Source organism: Gavialis gangeticus, unplaced genomic scaffold (assembly GCF_001723915.1).
Source record: "Gavialis gangeticus isolate Ggan-Ray unplaced genomic scaffold, GavGan_comp1, whole genome shotgun sequence".
Taxonomy (NCBI): domain Eukaryota; kingdom Metazoa; phylum Chordata; order Crocodylia; family Gavialidae; genus Gavialis; species Gavialis gangeticus.
Genome location: NW_017729012.1, coordinates 10,721,405 through 10,739,972, shown reverse-complemented (window position 1 = coordinate 10,739,972; position 18,568 = coordinate 10,721,405). Strand labels below are relative to the sequence as shown.

Below are 18,568 nucleotides of genomic sequence, written 5' to 3'. Positions count from 1 at the left end.
CAGCCGCACCTTCACCTTGCCCTCGGGCAGCAGGCTGGCGTCCTCGGCTCGCAGCTGGCTGGCTGCGGGGCAGAGGGGACACGGCACTGCTGTCTCCAGCCCGCTCCGGCCGGCCGCACGCGGGGACGTGCTGACACCTAGCGGCCGCCGGCTCAGCAGGCAGGGACCACGCATGCAGGACGCCCCTTCCCTCCCCGCCGCGCCATGCCGCGCGCCCCGCGCTCACCCAGAGAGAAGCCATCCTTGTGGACCAGCCACACCTTGTCCGTCTCGTACCAGGCCTCCTCGGCCGCGATCTGCTCCTCCGTCTTGGCCTGCTGGTGGGAAGACATGGGTCAGCCCCCACACCCCGGAGAGCGAGCAGTGCCCGGGGCTGGAGGAGGAAGCCTGTGCTCCGGTGAAGGGAGATGCCCTGCACCCTGGGACCCCGTCCCTCGTGCCTGCCCCCTAGTCCTGGCCCTGCTGCCACGTCCGACTGCCCCCACCCACGGGCCTGGACACAGCATGGCCACGGGGCACAGCTGAGATGCCCTCCAGGGCAGGAGGCAGGAGACCCCTGCGCACAGGGCATCTGCACCAGGCCAGCACATGGAGCGGGCACCAGCGTGCCCAAGTCAGCCCCACTCGCACCTGGGGATGGTCGAACCCTTCCCAGACCAGACTGTGCACTGAAGAGGGGGCAAGAAAGCACAACCAGGGATGTGGCGACAACCGCGTGCCCGCAACCCCCCGCAATACACCCACACACACACCATGAGGAGAGGAGCAGAGCATGGCAGGGACGACATGCCACACCTCATGCAATAAAACCCACACGCGTGTGCAAGCTGGACCACTCTGGGGAGGGCGAGAGGGCCGCTCAAACACAAGGCTGCACACGCCTACATGTGCACGTGTATACACACACACACACACACACACACACGTGCACGCCCTGCCTCAACGCCCACGGGCAGCGCTAACGAGGCCAAACCTGAGGCAGAGAGGCGGCGGAGGCCGGCCCAACCACGGCTGCTGGGGCATCGTCCACCTGGCCCTACGGAGGCCGCCCAGGAGAAGGGAAACAAGGTGCAAAGGGTTAGTGCCCTCCCGCGCGGTGGGCGCAGACAGCAGGCAAAGCCGCCAGGAGAAGCAGATGAAGCGCGTGGGATGTGGCGTGGCGGACGCCCAGCTCTGCTGCTGCTCTCCGCCCGCGGTGCCCCCGCCCGGGCAGCCCCTGACCCTGCAGGGACGTCCGAGCCGCATGCATGCGCTCAGACGTCCTGGCGCGCCGGCTGCACGATGGGAGGGCACCTCAGGGCGGGCAGCCAGGAGGCGTAGGGGCTTCGGGCCCCGGCACTCAGAGGGGACAACCCGGGCAGTGCCGCCCACGGACGTGCCAGGCCGCCGCGCTGGACGACCGGCCGGCCCCCAGGCTGGAGGGATGGGGGTGAGCGCAATCTGCCCCGAACGCTGCTGGCGCGTGCTGGATTCACCCTGACCAGGGCCCCAGCCCGGTGGGAGAGCTGGGCCCCGCTGCCCGCACGCTCTGGGCAGAGCCCCTGCAAAACCCGGGGCCCCCCAGCTCCACGAGGCTCCTTCTCCTCCAGCTCTGGCTCCAGGACGAGGCACCTGGGGTCCAGGGGGCATGAAGCAGCTGCGGCGGCCCCCGCCTGGGGCCAGGTCAGCCACAGAGGGCAGCGAGCCAGCGGCCCTGCGCCCTCCCCTGCCACGGGGCACGACCCGGGGCGGCTGTGGGGGCGAGCGCAAGCGCCATGGACGTAGCGGATGGCGAGGGCGGCGGGGGAAGCCTTACACTCCAGCACGAGGCGCGTGCACAGACACCAGCCCAGAGGCCGACGGGAGCCGGCGGCAGGTCCCCCGGCGGCCGGGGGTACAGTACCTGGCTCGGTGCCGAGGCCGAGGGCGCGGGGTCCAGCTAACGGCAGCAAGGCAAGGAGGAGAGAAACGAGAAGAGAGGGTGAGATGGCGCGGAGGCTGCGGGCGCGTGTCGCGGAGCCCAAGCGCCGGCTCGCAGGAAGGCCGGGGCAGCCCTGCCCCTCCCCGGGGCACGAGTGCGGCTCCCGCCAGCAGGCCCAGAGGCTTTAGGTACCGGCACACCCCCGCCCTGTGGACAGGGGCACCTCACAGGCCCCTGCGGGATCCCCGGAGCCGGCCCAGCGCCCCGCTCGGAGCAGGGGGGTGGCAGGCTACCCACGGCACCGGGGCCGTGATGCGCAGGACACGGCGGGCCGCAGACCCCGGCCACGATCCTGCCTTTCCGCTGACCGCCAGGGACAGGTGCAGGGAGCCGGCCCCTGGCAACCTGCAGCTCTCCCGCCCCCGCCTTGCTCCTAGGCGAGTCGCCCCGTCCCGCGAGCGCAAGCGGCAGGGAGCTGCGGTGCCAGGCACCTGCAGTGCCCGAGTGGGACTGGGCCAGCAGCGCCACAGCGTGGGGTGCCCAGCGCCCACAGGGATGGGCTCTGCGGGCAAAGCAGCCTCCGCGCAGGCAGGCACAGTGCAGCAGCAGCAGGTCCAGGCCGCGATGGGGGCAAGGACAGACCCTACCCCCGGGGCCGCAGGGAGAAGGCACAGGCAGGCGGGAGAGCCTCGCACACGCACGCGCCATTGGGGCCGTCACAGGGGCCAGCGGAGCACACACGCGTGCGAGGGGGGAGGAGCAGCGTGCAAGGAACTGAGCCAATTACAGAAGCTGTGAAGATCCTCTCCAGCCTCCGGTGCGCCTCCTCCGGCGGGCTCGGGGGCACGGCAGCAGCCTGGGGGGCAAAGCGGCATGAATGTTGCCCCGGTGCCGGCTGCGGCATGGAGAGGGGGCCAGGGCACCGCGCCTCTTGGACCCGCTCAGCACAGGAGCTGCCAGGGGGCAGCGAGCCAGCAAGTACCCCGGGCTGGGACTCGGCAGAGCCCCTGCTTCCCGTCGGAGCTGCTGACGGCAGGGGACACGGCCCGGGACCCCCCGGGGAGGAGCGGGGGTGCTGCAAGCCGGCAGCAGGGCTCCAGCCCCGCGCCGGGTTGGGAGTGGGACACGTGCCGTGCAGGACAGGCCCCGGGGCACGCATGCACAAGCACCCCCCGCGATGCGGGCACAGACCCTGCCAAATATCCGGGATATTTGGCTGCGGACACGGCTCTGGGCACACGGGCAACCAACGCTTGCTGGAGAAGCCGCGGCCCCCTTTGCCAACATCCCTCCCTGCCCACGGCGCTGATACGGCCCCTTCCGAGCGGAGCCGGCACAGTCCGACAGCCGCAGAAGTCACAGCCCCCGGGCCCGACCCCAGCTGGCATAACTGCCCGGCTAGGCCGGGTCCAGGGGACGCCACCTGGGACCCCCACCGTACACCTGGGGGCAGCTGCCCGCGGCTCTGGGCAGCTCCTGCGCTGGCTGGGACTGCTCCGCGGCACCGGGTCAGACACAGAGGCAGAGACTCAGGCCCGTCTCCTTGCCAGGCTCAGCAAGGAGGCAGCCAACGAGGCCCCGGGTGCCCCCCCGCACACAGGCCACGCCGCCAAGCCCTTCAGACACACGGGGTTGGCCACAAAGGGTTGGGAGGGTGTACAGGACACGTGCTGGCATGCACAACACACAGACCCCTGTGCACAGAGCGGGCACCTGCCACAGCCTAGGGCACTGCTGGACCCACCTGCCAGCGCTGCGCAGCCTGGGAAAGGAAGGCTGGAGGCCGATAGAGGGACTGGGCCCCATGGCCGCTAGCCCTGCAGCTCACGTGGCTCCCAAGCTGCTCCCCAGACAGTCCCGGAGCTCGGGGCGAGGCCAGCGGTGTGTCCCGGGCACCACTCCAGCGTGCCTCGTGCCCCCAGCTCGCACCAAACCAAACCAAACCGAGCGGGACGGGTGCCATGGTTAGGAAAGCCATGCGCTGCCCCCCCAAGACCCATGTGTGCCCAGACCCCAGTGCACACGCGCACACACACACAGCCGGTGTCCGGGCGCACGCGCCGAACTCCAGGCAGGGTTAGCCACGGGCCAAGGCCCCACACCAGTGCCGCGAAGAGCAGGCGGCTCGCGGGTACCTGGGCTTTGTCGAGGGCGCCCAGCCTCCGAGCTGCAGGTTTTGGGGGCTCCGCTCTGGCCCCGGCCGGCGGCCCCTTTGGCTCCAGCTTCGTCTTGGCCCCCGGTCGCTTCTCTTCCTCCACAGGCGCCTGGGGGCCGGGCTTCTCGGGGTCTTTGCCCCCCGGGGCTGGCGCAGGCTCCGGGGGCTTCTCCTCGCCCTTCCTCCCTCCCAGCTGGGGCTGAGACCGGTGGTCCTTGGTTTTGGCCCTCGACATGAGGCTCCTGAGGCCCATGGAGAGCTCGTCCTTGGGCTCCGGCTTCGGGGAGGGTGCCGGGGGCGGGGATGCCACCCGCGGTGCTGCTTTCTCCTTGCCGGCAGGCGAAACCGGCTCCCGAGACTTGGCATCTCGCGCCGGCTCCTTGGGCCTCCCGGGCTCTTCCCCAGGCAGCACTTTGCGGACCACCTTGCGGACCACCCGCACCACTTTCTTCCGGGACAGCCCCGAGCCGTCCTCGGCCTCGGGCTCAGGCTGAGCCGGCGTGCCCACCCCCGTGCCCTCCAGCCCGTTCACGGCCCGGGCAGGGGGTGCCCGGCTATCGCCGTTCAGCAGGGGCTCCGGGCTCGCCGGTGGCTCCGGGCTCTGGGGGGCTGCCACCTCCTTCTCCGCGCTCGGGTTTTCTGGCTACGGTTGCAAACACACGCGCTCGCATTACCGGAGGCTGCATCCTCCGCAGCGCGCACGTCCCAGCCCATCGCGGGACTCTCGTGCCCCTGCCCACACACCGGTGCAGGTGCTCAGGGCACCCCCAGACCAGGACAAGCTGATTCGGAGGCTGCACCGGGGACCCCGCGGTGCCCAGTGCTGCCCAGACCAGCCTGCAGGACAAGCCCCTGTGAGAAGAGGCGCGTTGCACACACAGACACTGCCCGCAGAGCCCCATCCGGCTGGGCCCGTAGCACAAGGGTGCACCCAGGAAGCCTCGTGCCAGCGCGCAGCAGAGCAGGCCCCGCAGCCGGCAACGCAGAGGAGGGGAGGGGGGCACAGAGCCAGGCCTCCCGGGGCCGTGCACCCCAGCCCCTTTCCCCCCAGAGCGCGAGGGCAAAGCTGAGCTCGTCTCCTCGGGGCACGGAGCCCCGCTGCAGCCCGCCCAGCGCCCGGGAACTGGCTCAAAGGACTGGAGCAGGAAGGGTGGGCTGTGAGGGGTTAACCTTGCCTGGCGGGGGGCACCACAGCCCAGGCGAGGACCAGGACTGCAGCCCCCCATGCTCCAGCTGCTGGAGGAGATGCTCCCAGGCGCACGCAGCCTCCGGCTGGACTGCAGTGCAGCAATTGGCCCGGGAAACGCTGCAGTGAGCTGCTGGGAGCGCACCCTTCGCCTGCCAGCCTGCGCCGTGCGGGAGGGGGGATGCCGCAGGGCTCACCACTTCCTCCATCCCCCAGCCCACCGGACCCCCTCGGGTACCTTCCGGCCGCGAGGAGCGGGTCCGCTGCGCCCACCCAGCTCTGCGGCTGCAGCCTGCGCCGTGCCAGGCCAGCACCGCGCTGGCTCGTGGGGGTGGGGGTGAGGGGAGCAGTTTTGGCACCAACCAGCCCAGCCCGGGCTGCCCGTCACGGAGACCCGCGGCAGCCAGACCGCGCTTCACGAGCGGCTCGTGCTCCCCTCGCCCGGACGGCCCCCAGTCAGCCTCCAAAATGCAGCCACCTCTGGGGAGCAGCTCCCACCCAGGGGGCAGAGGGCCAGCAATTCAGTCCCCGCCACGGGCGTCTCACACAGGGTTGTCCAGGCCTGGGGTCCTCGCCGGCACAGCCCCCCTCCAACCCACCCCATGATCCCACACTTACAGCCCCTTCCTCTCTCCCGGGCTTTCTCACGGACAAAGTTTTGTCCTCGTCCTTAACCTGAAGGGTCAGATAGAGAAGGGGCGCGTTTCAATCGCGGGTTCGACAGGCGTGCGCACGCACGTGCAGGGCCGGGGTGACGCAGGGTGCAGCGCGGGGGCCGAGGCTGCTGCTACGCCGGCCCGGTCCCCCATGGGCAGCCCTGGTGGGGGGGAGCACGGATGCGGGGACTGTGGGTGCCCAGGCTTCGGGGCAAGGGAGGACCAGCCCCCCTTGGGCACCGTGACTGGCAGGGGCTGGTCCCAGGGGAAGCCTGCACCTGTCTGTGGGGGGGTCGTGGGCCCAGGGCTTCGCTGCCCCGGGCCTGCTGCTTGCAGCCGTTCAAGAGGAGGCCAAATGCATCTGCCAGGATTGCAAGAGCAGAGCCCCAGCACCGGGCCGGGGGAAAGCGGAGACAGGACCCAGCCCCGCGGGACACAGCCCAGGGCAGGCAGGGCTCGAGTAACCCAAGCCGGCGCTCTCGCCCCAGGAGGGGTCTGGCTTTCGGCCGTGTCTCCGGCAGGCTCTGACAGCTGAGCCGAGCCGAGTCACAGCAGCGAGAAAGGAAAGTGAGCGCAGGGCCCTGCCTTTGCCCCTATCAGGCATCTTCCCCCGGCTCCCGCGTCACTCCAGCTGCCAGCCGGCCCTCCCTCGGGGCGCCAGAGCCAGCGCACGACCCAGCACCCATGGGAACGGCCCGCTCTGGATGCGGCCCGGCTCTGCTCCCCGGCACCGGGTCTGGGGGTGGCACGGCGTCCCCCGGCCCCAGCGCAATTAAAGCGGCGTCAGAAGAGCTCCAGGGAGGGGACAGTGACAAGCAAAGTTAGTAACAGACACACTCAAACCATGCACTAGTGGCACGGCCCGCGGCCACACACACGCGTGTACACGCATGCACACACGCACACACCAACCCGTCCCGGGTTTGGGGCTATCCCAGGCTCCCAGCTGCTTACCGGGTGCTTGGTCATTTTGCTGTGCCCGGACCCCACCACTCGGGCACGCGGCCCTACGCCGCTCTCCGGCCGGGAGACGACAGCCGCTCTCGCAGGACACGGCAGCGTCTTAAGGAGGCGTCTCCAATGCCCTGACACAGCCCCCGCCTGCCCTGCTCTCAGAGCCCCAATTTAGACCCCATGTGACTCAGTTCTCACCCAAAAACAAGGACGAGGTCACAGCCTGCGATGAGGTCAGAGCCCAGGACGGGGACCCGCGCAAGCACCCGTGGCCCAAGAGCGGGGCTGCGTACGCCCAAGCCCACAGTGACAAGGGAAGCCCCGAAGCCGGACAGCCCCCGCCAGCATGCCGCCCACCATGCACGTGCCCCCGCGAGCAACACTTCCCTTCTGTTCCCAGAATGCAAACCGCGAGGAGAAGGCCATGGCGCCCGCGCATGGAGCTGGAGCAGGACGGCTGCCCTGGCTGCGAGGAGAGAGGGCAAAGGTGAAGCGCTGCGGTGGCGGAGAGGCGCAGCCACGCGCCCGCGCTGGGGACCAGGTGCTTCGGGGCTCTGAGCGCAGGGGACCGACCTCCTCCTCCTCAGGCCTGGAGCCCAGGACGGGGCAGAGGACCCTGCGCGGAGCTGCGATAGCCTTGCACGGGCCGGCTCGGCCCTGCCTCCCCCGAGCTCACCACACAATCAGCCTCTGTCCTCGGGCGCCGGAAGCCGCAGGGACAGGACGGGCCTTGAAGCCCCCGCTGCCCCCACAATGGTGCCACCAGCGGCCCCCGCAGCCCCTTCCCAGAGGCGCTGGGCGAGGGTGAGGCCCCGCCAACTCAGCCCGTGCGGACAGCGCCGGCCCGCGTCGGAGTCGGGGCGAAAGGGCTCGGCCCGGAGCACGCAGGGCAGGGCCCGGGGGTCGCGGGCGGGGGCGAGTCACCAGGCAAGCCTCCCCTGCGCTCATGGGTTATTCTGAGCCGCTGACGGGGCGTCAGGTGCTGCTGGCTGCTGCGCGCCCGGGCAGGATGGGAGCGAGGGGCGCGGAGCAGCAGGCGGGCGCTGCCCCGGGGCCCGGAGAGAGGGCAGCTCGCTTGCCCGGCGGCTGCTGCAGCTGCACCGAGCTGCCAGCCGGTGCCCCCGGCACACCCAGCGCAGCCCACGGGGCTCCCGGCCTGTCACAAGCCACCGAGGCACGTGGCCAGCGAAGCCCCGGAGGGGTGAGGGGCTCCTCGTGCTAGCGCCCGGTGTTGGGCAGAGCCAGTGCCCAGCCCATGCACCAGCGGCTCAGACGAGGCCCCCCCAAGCCCCTCGCAGCCAGCCCGGGGGACCAACCCCCATGTTTCCAACACCCCCGCCAAGCCCGGGCCAGCTGCACAGTGGAGTCATGGGCAGCCACATCCGTGCCAGCCCGAGGGGCGGCTATAAATATCCCAGGCACGCAACGGTGGCCTGCCCGCCCCAGCCCCACGGCCCAGCCAGCTCCCCGCTTGGGCATGGGTAGCTCCCACCGGCACTCGGGGGAGCCCCGCAGGGGGGTCCCCCCCTTACCGGAGGGTCCGGCGAGCGAAGGGCGCAGAGCAGGCGGCTTCCGCTGCAGGGCGAGCGAGCGAAATGCGATCGGCGAGCCCGTGTCACTTCCCCGCACGCCGCCGGAGGCCCCGGGACAGCTGGGCTGATACGGCCGCCCTAAAAATAGCCCAGGAATGCGAGGCCGAGTCCCGCCGCCCCCTCCCTCGCCCCCTCCACTCGCCTCTGCCCAGCGTCCCAGCGCCTGCATGGAAAGAGCCTGAGCCGCGCCGCACCGCTGGAGAGGGCCCGTCGCTGCCGGGAGAGGAAGTGATGTGGGTGTCTGCAAGCCAGGCTCAGCCGTGCCTCTGGGCAGGAAGCCTCCCCGAGCCGAGCAAGGCCTGCCGCGCGGGGGGGGGCCGCATGGCTCAGGGGCAGGGTCACGCAGCCCAGCACGGTGCCACCGGCTCCGTGCCTGCCCTGGGGTGGAGGGAAGGAGCCTGCACTGGGCACCAGGCTGCCACGGGGGCTGGTGCATGGGGTCCCGCCAGCTCGCACCTCCTGCCCCCGCGTGTGGCGCGACTGCGGCCGGGAGCAGGCAGGGTCCCCCCTCCTGCCCCGCCGGGCACAGGAAGGAGCAGCCGTCTGGGTCCGAGCCGGACTTCCCCTTTCCAGAGGTGGCCGGAAGGACCGTCACCTGCTCTGCCACGTCCCCTCCCGTGCACTGAGCCAGGCCCCTCTGCCCCCCGAGATGCCCAAGGCAGTGGGCCGGCCGTGCCAGGCAGCTCCCCAGGGCTGCAGCTGGCCCCGCGCCTTGAGCCAGCCAGACCGAGCCCTGGAGCCAAAGCGCCAGGCTGCACCGTGCCAAACCCTGCGGCAAGAGCAGCTGGGCCACACGCTCCATGCACCACGCGTGTATAGGGGGTCCTCCCTGGAGCCGCCCAGGATGCGGAGGCGGATAGGCTTCGTCTGTGCTGGTGGTGAGCAGAGAAACGGGGCAACCCAGGTGGACCCCAAACCCTGGCTGGGCCAGGCGGCACTGTGGGCGTCCCGCACAGCACAGCGACGGGTGCCCTGCAAGCGAGCGGGCGGCCCAAGCCCAGCGGGCAGGGCCGGTACTCGGGACACGGCTATGACCTGCCGCACCCCCGGCACCCAGCAGATGGCAGCACCGGGAGCCCCGTGCAAGGAGCTGCACGGGGTGTGCGGCACAGTGGGGGGGACACCGCCCAGCCGGGCCTACGGGCTCCTCGCTCCCCCCCGGGGCCCAGCCCGTACCCCCGACTTGCCCAGACCCCTGCCCCAGGGCACAGAGGAGCAAGTGTCGAGCATGCAGGGCCAGGCCCCCGCACGAGACAGGACGCCAGGTCCTGGGGCACCCGCTGCCCGCCCTGCTGCACTGCGATGCCTGCCCTGAGCCACCCCTGCCAGGCCCCTGCTCGCCAGCCTGGCCCCAGGTTGCACAGACCCCATCCAAGAGGGGGAGGAAGGATCAGGCCAGGCCCCCAGGGACATGGGGGCACCCCCACCCCCCACAGCAGGGCCCCAGTGCTGCCCGCGCTCCCTGATCCCCTTTTGCACACCTCCGGCACAAACATATGACCATTCCCTTGGCAACGAGGGGAACCAAAATGAATTAAACGGGGAAGCAGGATGTGCAGTGGCACACACTCATGGCGCGGGCTGGGGGGACACGTGGGGGGTGTCCCGGCTTCCCCCCCCAGACCAGCCTGCACCCCAGGAAGAGCCCACAAACGCCCCCACCTCGCAGCACTGATGCCACCAGCCCCGTGGCCCCCAGCAGCCGACTATGGCACAGACCGGGCTGGAAAGGCCTGGCAGCCCCTGCATGGAAACAAGGGGCCGGCTCCCCCATCACCCTGCAAGACCCGGCTCCCCCGTCACCCCCCCACCGATGCACACCCAAACCCAACACCCCCGGGCGGCCAGGCGGAGCCGAGGCCGTGGGCACAGATCGGGGGTTTCCTCGGAGCCGAAGCCGCGGCTGGGCTGGCGCCAGCTCCATGCTCCCAGTGACGGCTCCGGTCGGACCTGATGGGAAGAGGCTCTTGTGCAGCTGGCCCAGGGCCAGAGCGCAGCCCGGATGCTCCCTCCAGCGCTTACGGGAACAGCCGCATCCCGTCACCCCGCGCGGGCACGCGCCAGCAGCACCGGCAGCCTCCTCGCTCGCAGGCGGCCCCCAGCCCCTGCTGCCTCAGTTTCCCCCAAAGCAGCCCCACAGGGCACGTCCCCATGCCCATGCCCTGGGGATCCCAGCCAAGGCAGGGGCCTCTGGCCGCGCCGCCGGGACACGAGACAGCACAGACGGATTCCTACGCGGCCCTGGGGACGGAGCCGGCGGAGCTCGTTAGCACGGCCCGCGCTCCAGCCCTCCCCGCTTCCTGGAAACAGGGGAGGGGGGCAAAGGTCTGCAGCAGCGCGCAGGCTGCCAGGGCCAGGCACACAATAGCCAGGAGCACGGCAGGAAGCCGGGCTGAGCTCTGGAGCCAGGCCCCGTGACCGCCCGGGCGCTCGAGCCCAGCCTGCTCCATGCCCCGGGCACGCACCCTTTGCAAACTGGCACCGCCGGGCAAAGCATGGAGCCAAGCCGAGACCCCCGCGCGCTGGGTCCTCGCTGGCCCCTGCTCCCAGCCCAGACGTGGGAGGGCTGGGTGCCAGCCCCACGGAGGAGCAGCCCTGCCGGAGCCACGCGGCACACCCAGGGGCAGGGCACCGGCTTTGCCACGCCACACACGGGGTGTGATGCACGGCGCAGGAATCCAGCCCGGCTGCAGCCCGGGGCGCCGGGAGGAGGGCAGGCGCGGGCGAGGATGCCGGTGCAGCCCGCCCCACCGATACCGGCATGAGTCTGCAGAGCCGGACGCACCCCGGGCCGCAGGGCAGGGAGCACCGTGGGCGGCGAAACCCAGAGCAGGGCACAGCGACCCAGTGGGGTCCAGCGAACCCAGCCGCCTGGTGCCAGCACAGGCAGAGAGGGTCCCACCACCCCCTGCCACTGGCCGGCCGCTCAGCCCCGCAGCCGCAGCCAGTGCCAGAGCCCAGGAGGCAGGCGCTGGCACGATTGCTCCCTGACCTTCACGCCTGGTGCAGCCGCTCTCCTTGCCCCCGGCGCCGCAGAGCAGCTGGGGGAGGCGAGCGATGCCCAGGCAGGCAGAGCAGCCCTGGGGCTGCCGGAAGCTGCTGGGCCCTGGCGCCAGCGCACCCAGAAAGGGCAGCGCCTGGCCCTTTCCGTGCCCCCGGGGCTTGCCCCAGCCGGCCGGGGGTCCGCGCTCCCCGGCCCGGGGCTCAGGAATGCGGCGCTCGCCGGCCGGCCGGACCCTGCTCTCGCCTCGCAGCGAGCATTTCTGCTCCACCAGCAGATTCCTCTCATTCCTCCCCCAGCCCCAGCGAGAGGCCGCGGCTGCACCTTCCCCGGCCCGACGCACGCGCCGGCTCCCCCCAGGCCTGCCGCTCCCGGCCCCGCTCCGGGACCTTAGCGCCCGGCAAGCACCCCCGTGCCAAGCCCTGAGCTCTGCCCCCCCCGGGCACCCTGACACCTCCCCTGGGCAAACAGGGCCAGGGTGGGCCAAAGGGCGCGCGGGGTCTTGCTGGCCCAAGCGCGGCATAGCTGTGGTCTGGAGCAGCGCAGCGCGTTTCTGGCGTGCCTCAGCCGGCCGGAGCAGGCCTGCGCACGCCTGGGTCCGGCCAGAGGAATTTCCCTGGTAAACAAACCCTCGCAGGCCTGGAGCAGAGCCAGCCCGGCTGGGCCAGGGCCTCGGCGTCGCCGCCACGACAAGGTCCCGCGGCCACGGCCCCGAGCGGCTCCAACCGTGGCGGCCTCCGCGCCGGAGACGCTGCCACACCAGGCAGACCTGTCCACCCGCCCCGAAGCCGGAGATGAGGTGGGGATGGGGGTGACCCATCCAGGCGCCCCCCTGCCGCATCCTGAGGCAGCTCGGGGCCAGGCGGCAGGGAGCGGGCTGTCTGCAAGCGGTCAAAGCCACGCGTCCTGCCTCAATGCCACGGGCCCAGCTGGTTTGATGCAGGACTGACCCCCCAACACCTGGCACGGGGGCCACGCTGGGACCGGCCTGGCATGGTGATGCTGCCCAGAGCACGGGCACCTCGGGGAGGATTCCCGGGGGCTCCCAAGCGGCTCCTTCCCTGCCACCACTGGATGAGCCAGAGCATGCGCATCCCACCCCACCATGCAGCGACCCACGCACCACACGGGGTGGACACCTGCCCACAGGCACCACAGCAGCACTCCCCTCGCGTGCCCCCTGCCCACCGGCTGGTGCCAGCCCGGGATGAGCGGGTGAGAGCAGGGTCTTCACTGCAGGAGCCGCGGGGCCTGCAGCACTTGGCCCCGTGCACACAGCGACAAGCCCCCCCCGCCGCTCCGCGCTGAGGAGGGGTTTCCAAAGCAAGCGCCCAAAATATGTAGATCATTTCCTGCTCGACACAGAAAAAGCATCGTTTTAATTTAAATTAGGAACAGAAACATTCCAGGGAGCCTGGCGGGGCCGGGGGAGCCGAGGCGGAGCTGCCACAGGCCGGCAGCCCCTGCCAAGCCCCAGGGCGGGCACAGCACCCCCGGCTCTCCCGGGCCCCGGGGCAGCGTGCAAGCCAGTCGGGTGCCAAGGCAGAGCACCCATGCTGCTCCGGGCCCCACGCGGCGGGAGGGACGGGGCTCTCCACCGACAGCTGCTCGCGGACACCGCACGCTTCCCTCCAGGGCTGTGGGCCAGCACCCATGGCCCAGAGCCCCTCGCTGCCCTGGCACAGCCACCTGCCCCCGAGAGCGGGTGCGCGGCCCGGCTGAGCCGGTGCCCGCAGGTGCCCTGCCCTCGTCAGGGCATCTTGGCCGGGGTGCCACGTCCTGGCCCCCAATTCGGAGCTCCTAGCCCTGCCCTCCCTGGGGGCCGGCATGGCAGGGGGCCTGTTTGTGCCACCTCATTGCACCCGTCAGCACCAGCTCCACTGGCACCAATGCACGACTGCACAGGCGCTGGGACGTATGAGGCGGGGCGGGAAGCGCATGGGGTTGCCTCGGCCTTGCCAGCAGATAAGCAGCAGGGACGGCAGCTCCCTGGCCTTGGCAGCCCATGCTGGGCTCACAAAGGGAGCGCCCGGCATGCTCACCTCCCAGACGGCTCCGGGACCAGGGAGTCCAGCCCCTTGCGCAGCTGGACCGGATGACATCAGACAGAGACATGCCCCACGGATGGGCTCGGGGGGACGTGCGTGGGGGTGGAGGCACTGCACGTGGCCACGCAGATGCATGCACACACACATTTGCACAGATGGTTTTGCAGCTGGAGGCTGCGGACCCTGAGCCAGGCCGGTTGGCCCGCCGGGACCCCGCAGGTCAGGCCCCGGGTGCCTGCAGCTGCAGACGCGCTCCGGCTCACGGCCACGAACCAGCTCCTGGAAACTCCAGCGAGCCTCCCACCACCCGTCCAGGGCAAGCCGGGTCACACCGGGGACCCTTCACCCAGAGGATACGCACCCCGGGTCTCCCGAATGTGCCTCGGGCACTGCTGCGCCAGGGTAAAGATTAAGTCTCCCCCACGCCTCAAACCAAGGCCTGGCTTTGGGTCCCTAAATCCCACTTTCTACAGGAAAAACCCAGAAGGCTCCAAGCAGACATTTGAGTTCGCCAGCTGCCGGAGTGACCGACCACGCTGCCCGCAGCGCCAGCCCTGGGCACGGCTTCCAAACCAGCCCCTGCGAACCCTCCCTCTGGTTGCAGCTGTGCCCTCATCACCCGCAGCCCCCAGCACCGGTGACGGAGCTCACGGGGGTCGGGCGGGCGCGCGGCCGGCCCCGAGCACGGGCACGGCGGGTACTCACGTCAATGGCGGCTCTGCGTGGCCCCGCGCTGCCCCGCAGCCAGCAGCGGCTCAGCTCGCTCAGCTCCAGGATGGGCTGCACCTTCAGCCGCACCGTGTCGCCCGACTGCCGGATCATCTCCACGATCTCGTCCCGGGACTTGCTCTCCACGTTGCGGCCGTTGATCTCCACCAGCCGGTCGCCCGGCACCAGCCCCAGCGCCAGGTCCTTGGTGCCGGCGCCCGGCTCGGCAAAGTGCACCACGCGCCGGTACACCTGCCCGTCAGGTGCCCGGTCCAGCAGGGTGGTGCGGCGCAGCGAGAAGCCGAAGTCACCCGTGTTGCGCCGCTGCAGCTCCAGCTCCCGGGGCGCCGGGGGTTGGGGGGGCACCACGGCGGGCAGCCGCAGCTCGGCCGCAAACCGCTTGCCAACGAGCTCGGGCACCCGGGAGCGCGGGGCCGAGGAGGAGGAGGAGGAGGAAGAGGAAGCGGGCCGCGGGTGGCCCGGGGGCGCGCCCTGCTTGGCCAGCTGCATCTCCAGCGTCCGGGCCTCCACCTGCGGGGAGGGGGCGGCCGAGTGCTCGGAGGGCGTGGAGGTCTCTGACGCGCTCTCGTCGCGGCTCCGCTGGGAAAAGGAGAAGCGCTTGACAATCATCTGCGAGTTCTGCTTGGCCAAGGAGCCGAATTTGGCGGCCCGCTGCAGCACCGAGCCCTTGAAGTTGCCATCGTCCACCTTGAGGTCGTCGCTGGAGCTGGCCGTGCTGAGCTGGCCCGAGTCCAGCACCACGCTGCCGCCGTGCCCGTCGGCCTCGATGTCGGTGAGATGCAAGTCGGAGCCGCTGGCCACCTTGATGGGGATGGGGTGGGAGATCTCCAGGCGCGCCCGCGACTCCCGCTTGGAGCCCCGGTTGAGGTTGAAGAAGCCGCGGCGCAGGCTCATCTCTTCCAGGCTCCGCAGCTCAGCCGCCGACATCCGCTCCTTCTTCTCCTTCTTGTCCTTCTTCTCTTTGCGGGACCCATCCCTCTCCTTGTCCTTCTTCATCAGGTTGAACATGGCTGCTGGGCTGCACCCAGGGAGCGCGTGGCTCCACGCGGCAGGCGGCGGAGGGCAGCTCCCGTGCCACTGGGGCTCTGCAAGAGACATGCGGGAGACCCCGGGTTAGCGATGGATGGACAGATGGACACCCCCAGGCTCTCCCAGCATCCCAGAGCCTGCAGCTACCAGCTCGGGCACCCACCCACAAGCAAGGCCCGTCCAGGATGGATCCCAGCAGATGACCCGCTCCGGGCCATCCCGAGCAGGCGCTGGAGCAGGATTATGCAGCCTCCCCTGGAAGTGCTGCCCGGCCCCGCTGCTATGTCGGAGCACAGGTCTTGCCCAGCACATCCCTGCGCTCCCGGCTGCGCAGACGCCCTGCACTGAGGGTCTCTCGCCCACTTGCTCAAGAAGCTCCTTGTTCCAGGGAACAGAGGCCTCTGTCAGGGCCTGGCCTGGCCCCCACGGTGCCCCCACGCTTGCCCCTGGGAAAAGGGAGGGTGGGCGCAGGGCAGCAGGGAGGAGCTCGGGACCCCGGCCAGGCAACCACCGGCATTAGGACAGCAAGTGGCGGGACCCTGGGCAAGCACGATGCTGCAGGGCGGCTAAAATTAGCCGGAGCCGCGCACAACCCGTGACGCCCCGAGTGACCTCCAGAACAGTGGCTCTTTCATCCCGTGGCCGCCCCGGTCTGGAGGGAGGCGGGGGGGAGAGGCAGGCGGCCACAGCCCTGTGCCCATCCCAGCAAGGGGCAAAAGAGCTGGCCAGGGACACATCCCCACCTGCCCTCACTACGCAGCTCCTGGCCAGGCTGGCTGTGCCCGGCCCACGAGGGATAGCACGTGCCGGTGCCCCCAGAGCCGCACACGTGCGAGGCAAGCGGGTGAGGTGGAGGCACCAAGACACAACGCAGACCCCTGAGCACGGGCACCGGTAGGGCTGCACCAGCAGACAGCTCCCCGGGCCCGCCCTGCGGCCGAGGCGGCTCCACGGGCCGGTCTGCTTCCACAAACAAGCCGCAGCCCGGATGGAGGCCCCGGCAGGACCCCAGCAGCGCACAACTCACAGGAAGCCAGGCCGCTCCAGCCCACCATGCTCGGGACAGGCAGGGAAGTGCTCCGGAGCCGTGCTGCTGGCTCTCGGCCCAGGGCCCTTTAAGAGGCTGCGTGCCGCGCACCCGCTCTGGGCAGGAGCCCTGGGAAGCAGAGGCCAGGGACGGCCCAGCGGAAAGGGCAGGAGAGCCAGGAGCAACGGGATCATCTCCAGATGCAGGCCAGGGCAGTGGCTTGTGCCGCTCATGCAGACAGCACCGCTTGCGTCCATTCTGCAGATGGGCAGGCTGAGGCCCAGAGGGGGAAGGGGCAGAGCCCACAGATCCCAGGCGCCTGGCCGCCTGCTCCTCCGCTGCACCGGGCCTATTTCCCTCTGGCTCCCGGAGGGAACAGAGCGCTATGGGTGTCGGATCTGCCGGCTCCTACCTGCTCCCCCAGGCCCGGCAGACTCCCTCCTGGGCAGGGAGCACATGGGCGGGGAGGTGGAAACCTGAGTCAGGAGAAAAACCCGCTCCCCTGCCAGGAGCTCCTGGCACCTGGTTTCGCTGCGGGAGGAGCTGCCGGCTCCACGCCCGCTGACAGGACCTAGGGCACTCGGGCCTGGCTGCTGGCAGGAAGAGACAGGGCCCAACGGCGGCAAGCCTGGGCCAACAATCAGGGCACCGTGGAGGCTCTTGCTGGGCACCCGCGACCCCGCAGGAGCTGCCGTGAGCAGGCACCGCAGCAAGTCAGAGCCGCGCCGCGCCCGGAGCAGCCTGGGCCACGCTGCCCCTTCCTGGGGCACGCCCACGCCACCGTCCTTCGCTCCCAGCCCCAGGCCAGGACTGTCCCGCGGCGGGATGGGCACTTACCTGCGCGGAGAGGCAGGGACAGAAGCAGCGGTCCCTTGCACACGTACGTGTACCTCTGCCCTTTCCCAGCATGCTTTGCAGCCGGCACTGCTGCTGGCCTCTCAGGTAGGGCCAGGTGCACCCTGCCGCCCCCACGGCCGGCTCCTCCCCGGGGCCGCGCTCAGCGCAGGACACTCCCCTGGGCCCAGCCCGAGGCAGGAAGCACTCGGCAAGGCCCAGCACATCCACACCAGCCCCGGCTGTGCTGCAAGTCCTGGCTCCCAGCTCGTGCCCCGCCAGCCGCCCTGCGTCCCCCCCAGTCCCAGTCAGGGCCGTGGGACTTGGGCAGGGCAGGCCCCTGGTGCTCCGCAGGCCTCCAAACAGGCGGAGGCAACAAGTGTGCCAGGCCCGTGCAGCCCTCGCAGCAGCCAGCGCCCGGTGACGGGCAGATAACGAGCTGCTCAGCCACCCCACACGACCGCCTGCTCGCACGTCTCCCACCCGGGGCCCTGCTGACCGCTGCCCAAGGCTGCCGCCCCTTCTCTGCCCTCTCGCCAGGCGCCTCGATGCCCCCGGGCACGACTCCAACGAACCTGGGCCTGCGCCCGGGACAAGGCACTGCCCCTCCACGGGCCCAAAGGGTTCAGGCCCTGCCCTCGCCAAGGAGGCACCCACCTCACCCCAGACAGGGCACGAGCTGCAAGGGAACAGCAGGGCAGCGGGGTCTCAACCCGGGGCAGCCCAGCTCCTGCCCCCACCAGCCAGGGACAGCGGTCAGTGACCCACTGGCCCCCCGGGAGCCAGGTTTGCCCCGCGCGGGTGGCACAGCCGGACCGGGATGCTGGCAGGACGGGCCTCTCCCGTGCACGCTGCATCCCTTTGTGTCCCCGGCAGCAGGGGAGAGCAAGCGCTGCCATCTGCATGGCTAATCAGCCAGACACGCCAATTAACAGCACGGGTCACGTGCTCCCACCCCAGAGCCAGCCGTTCTCTACGCCGGGGCAGCGAGCGGCAGGTGCAGGTGGAGCCCAGGCTGCCAGGCGGGTGCGCGGACAGACGCTGCACAGCACGGGGCGGACCGTGCCCACCCCACGCAGGGCCGCATGAGGGGGGACAGCCGGCCAGGACCACGGCGCGCGCCAGGCCACAGGCCTCTAGGATGCCACACCGCATCCAGCTGCCGCGCCAGGCAGAAGGGCACAGCACCGGGGTGCCGGAGAGCTGTCACCAGGCCACGGGCTAAGCAAGTGGCCAGAAGCGCCTACGCCCAGGGCCACCTGGAGCCCCGGCGAAACCAGGTCACGGCTGCGAAGAAGAGCCTACCTCCAGGAGCCCTTGCCCCACCGCTCTTGCCGCGGCCGGGCCCTGGAGAGCCTGTCCTTGGCGGAAGCCCAGCGCCGCCCTGCCTCGCCCGGCCCTCACGCCGCGCTCGCCGGCTCCGAGGCGGGACAGGACGGGCAGCAGGCCCCGCTCTC

At 70.9% G+C, this 18,568-nt stretch overlaps 1 protein-coding gene across 1 annotated transcript in view; it reads right to left on the bottom strand.

Annotated features, from left to right (window-relative positions):
- Positions 1-15,325, bottom strand: part of MYO18A (myosin XVIIIA) — a 46,560-nt gene extending 31,235 nt beyond the window's left edge. Inside the window, exons 1-7 of the mRNA XM_019510967.1 lie at positions 14,198-15,325; positions 4,036-4,698; positions 2,688-3,323; positions 1,796-1,918; positions 974-1,036; positions 227-317; positions 1-62 (exon numbers count right to left, since the gene is read on the bottom strand). The exon at positions 1-62 is cut by the window's left edge and continues 4 nt beyond it. Coding sequence (XP_019366512.1) covers positions 1-62; positions 227-317; positions 974-1,036; positions 1,796-1,918; positions 2,688-3,323; positions 4,036-4,698; positions 14,198-15,319 — 2,760 coding nt within the window. The 5' untranslated portion in view covers positions 15,320-15,325. The remainder of the gene's footprint in view (positions 63-226; positions 318-973; positions 1,037-1,795; positions 1,919-2,687; positions 3,324-4,035; positions 4,699-14,197) is intronic.
- Positions 15,326-18,568: the final 3,243 nt, after the last annotated feature.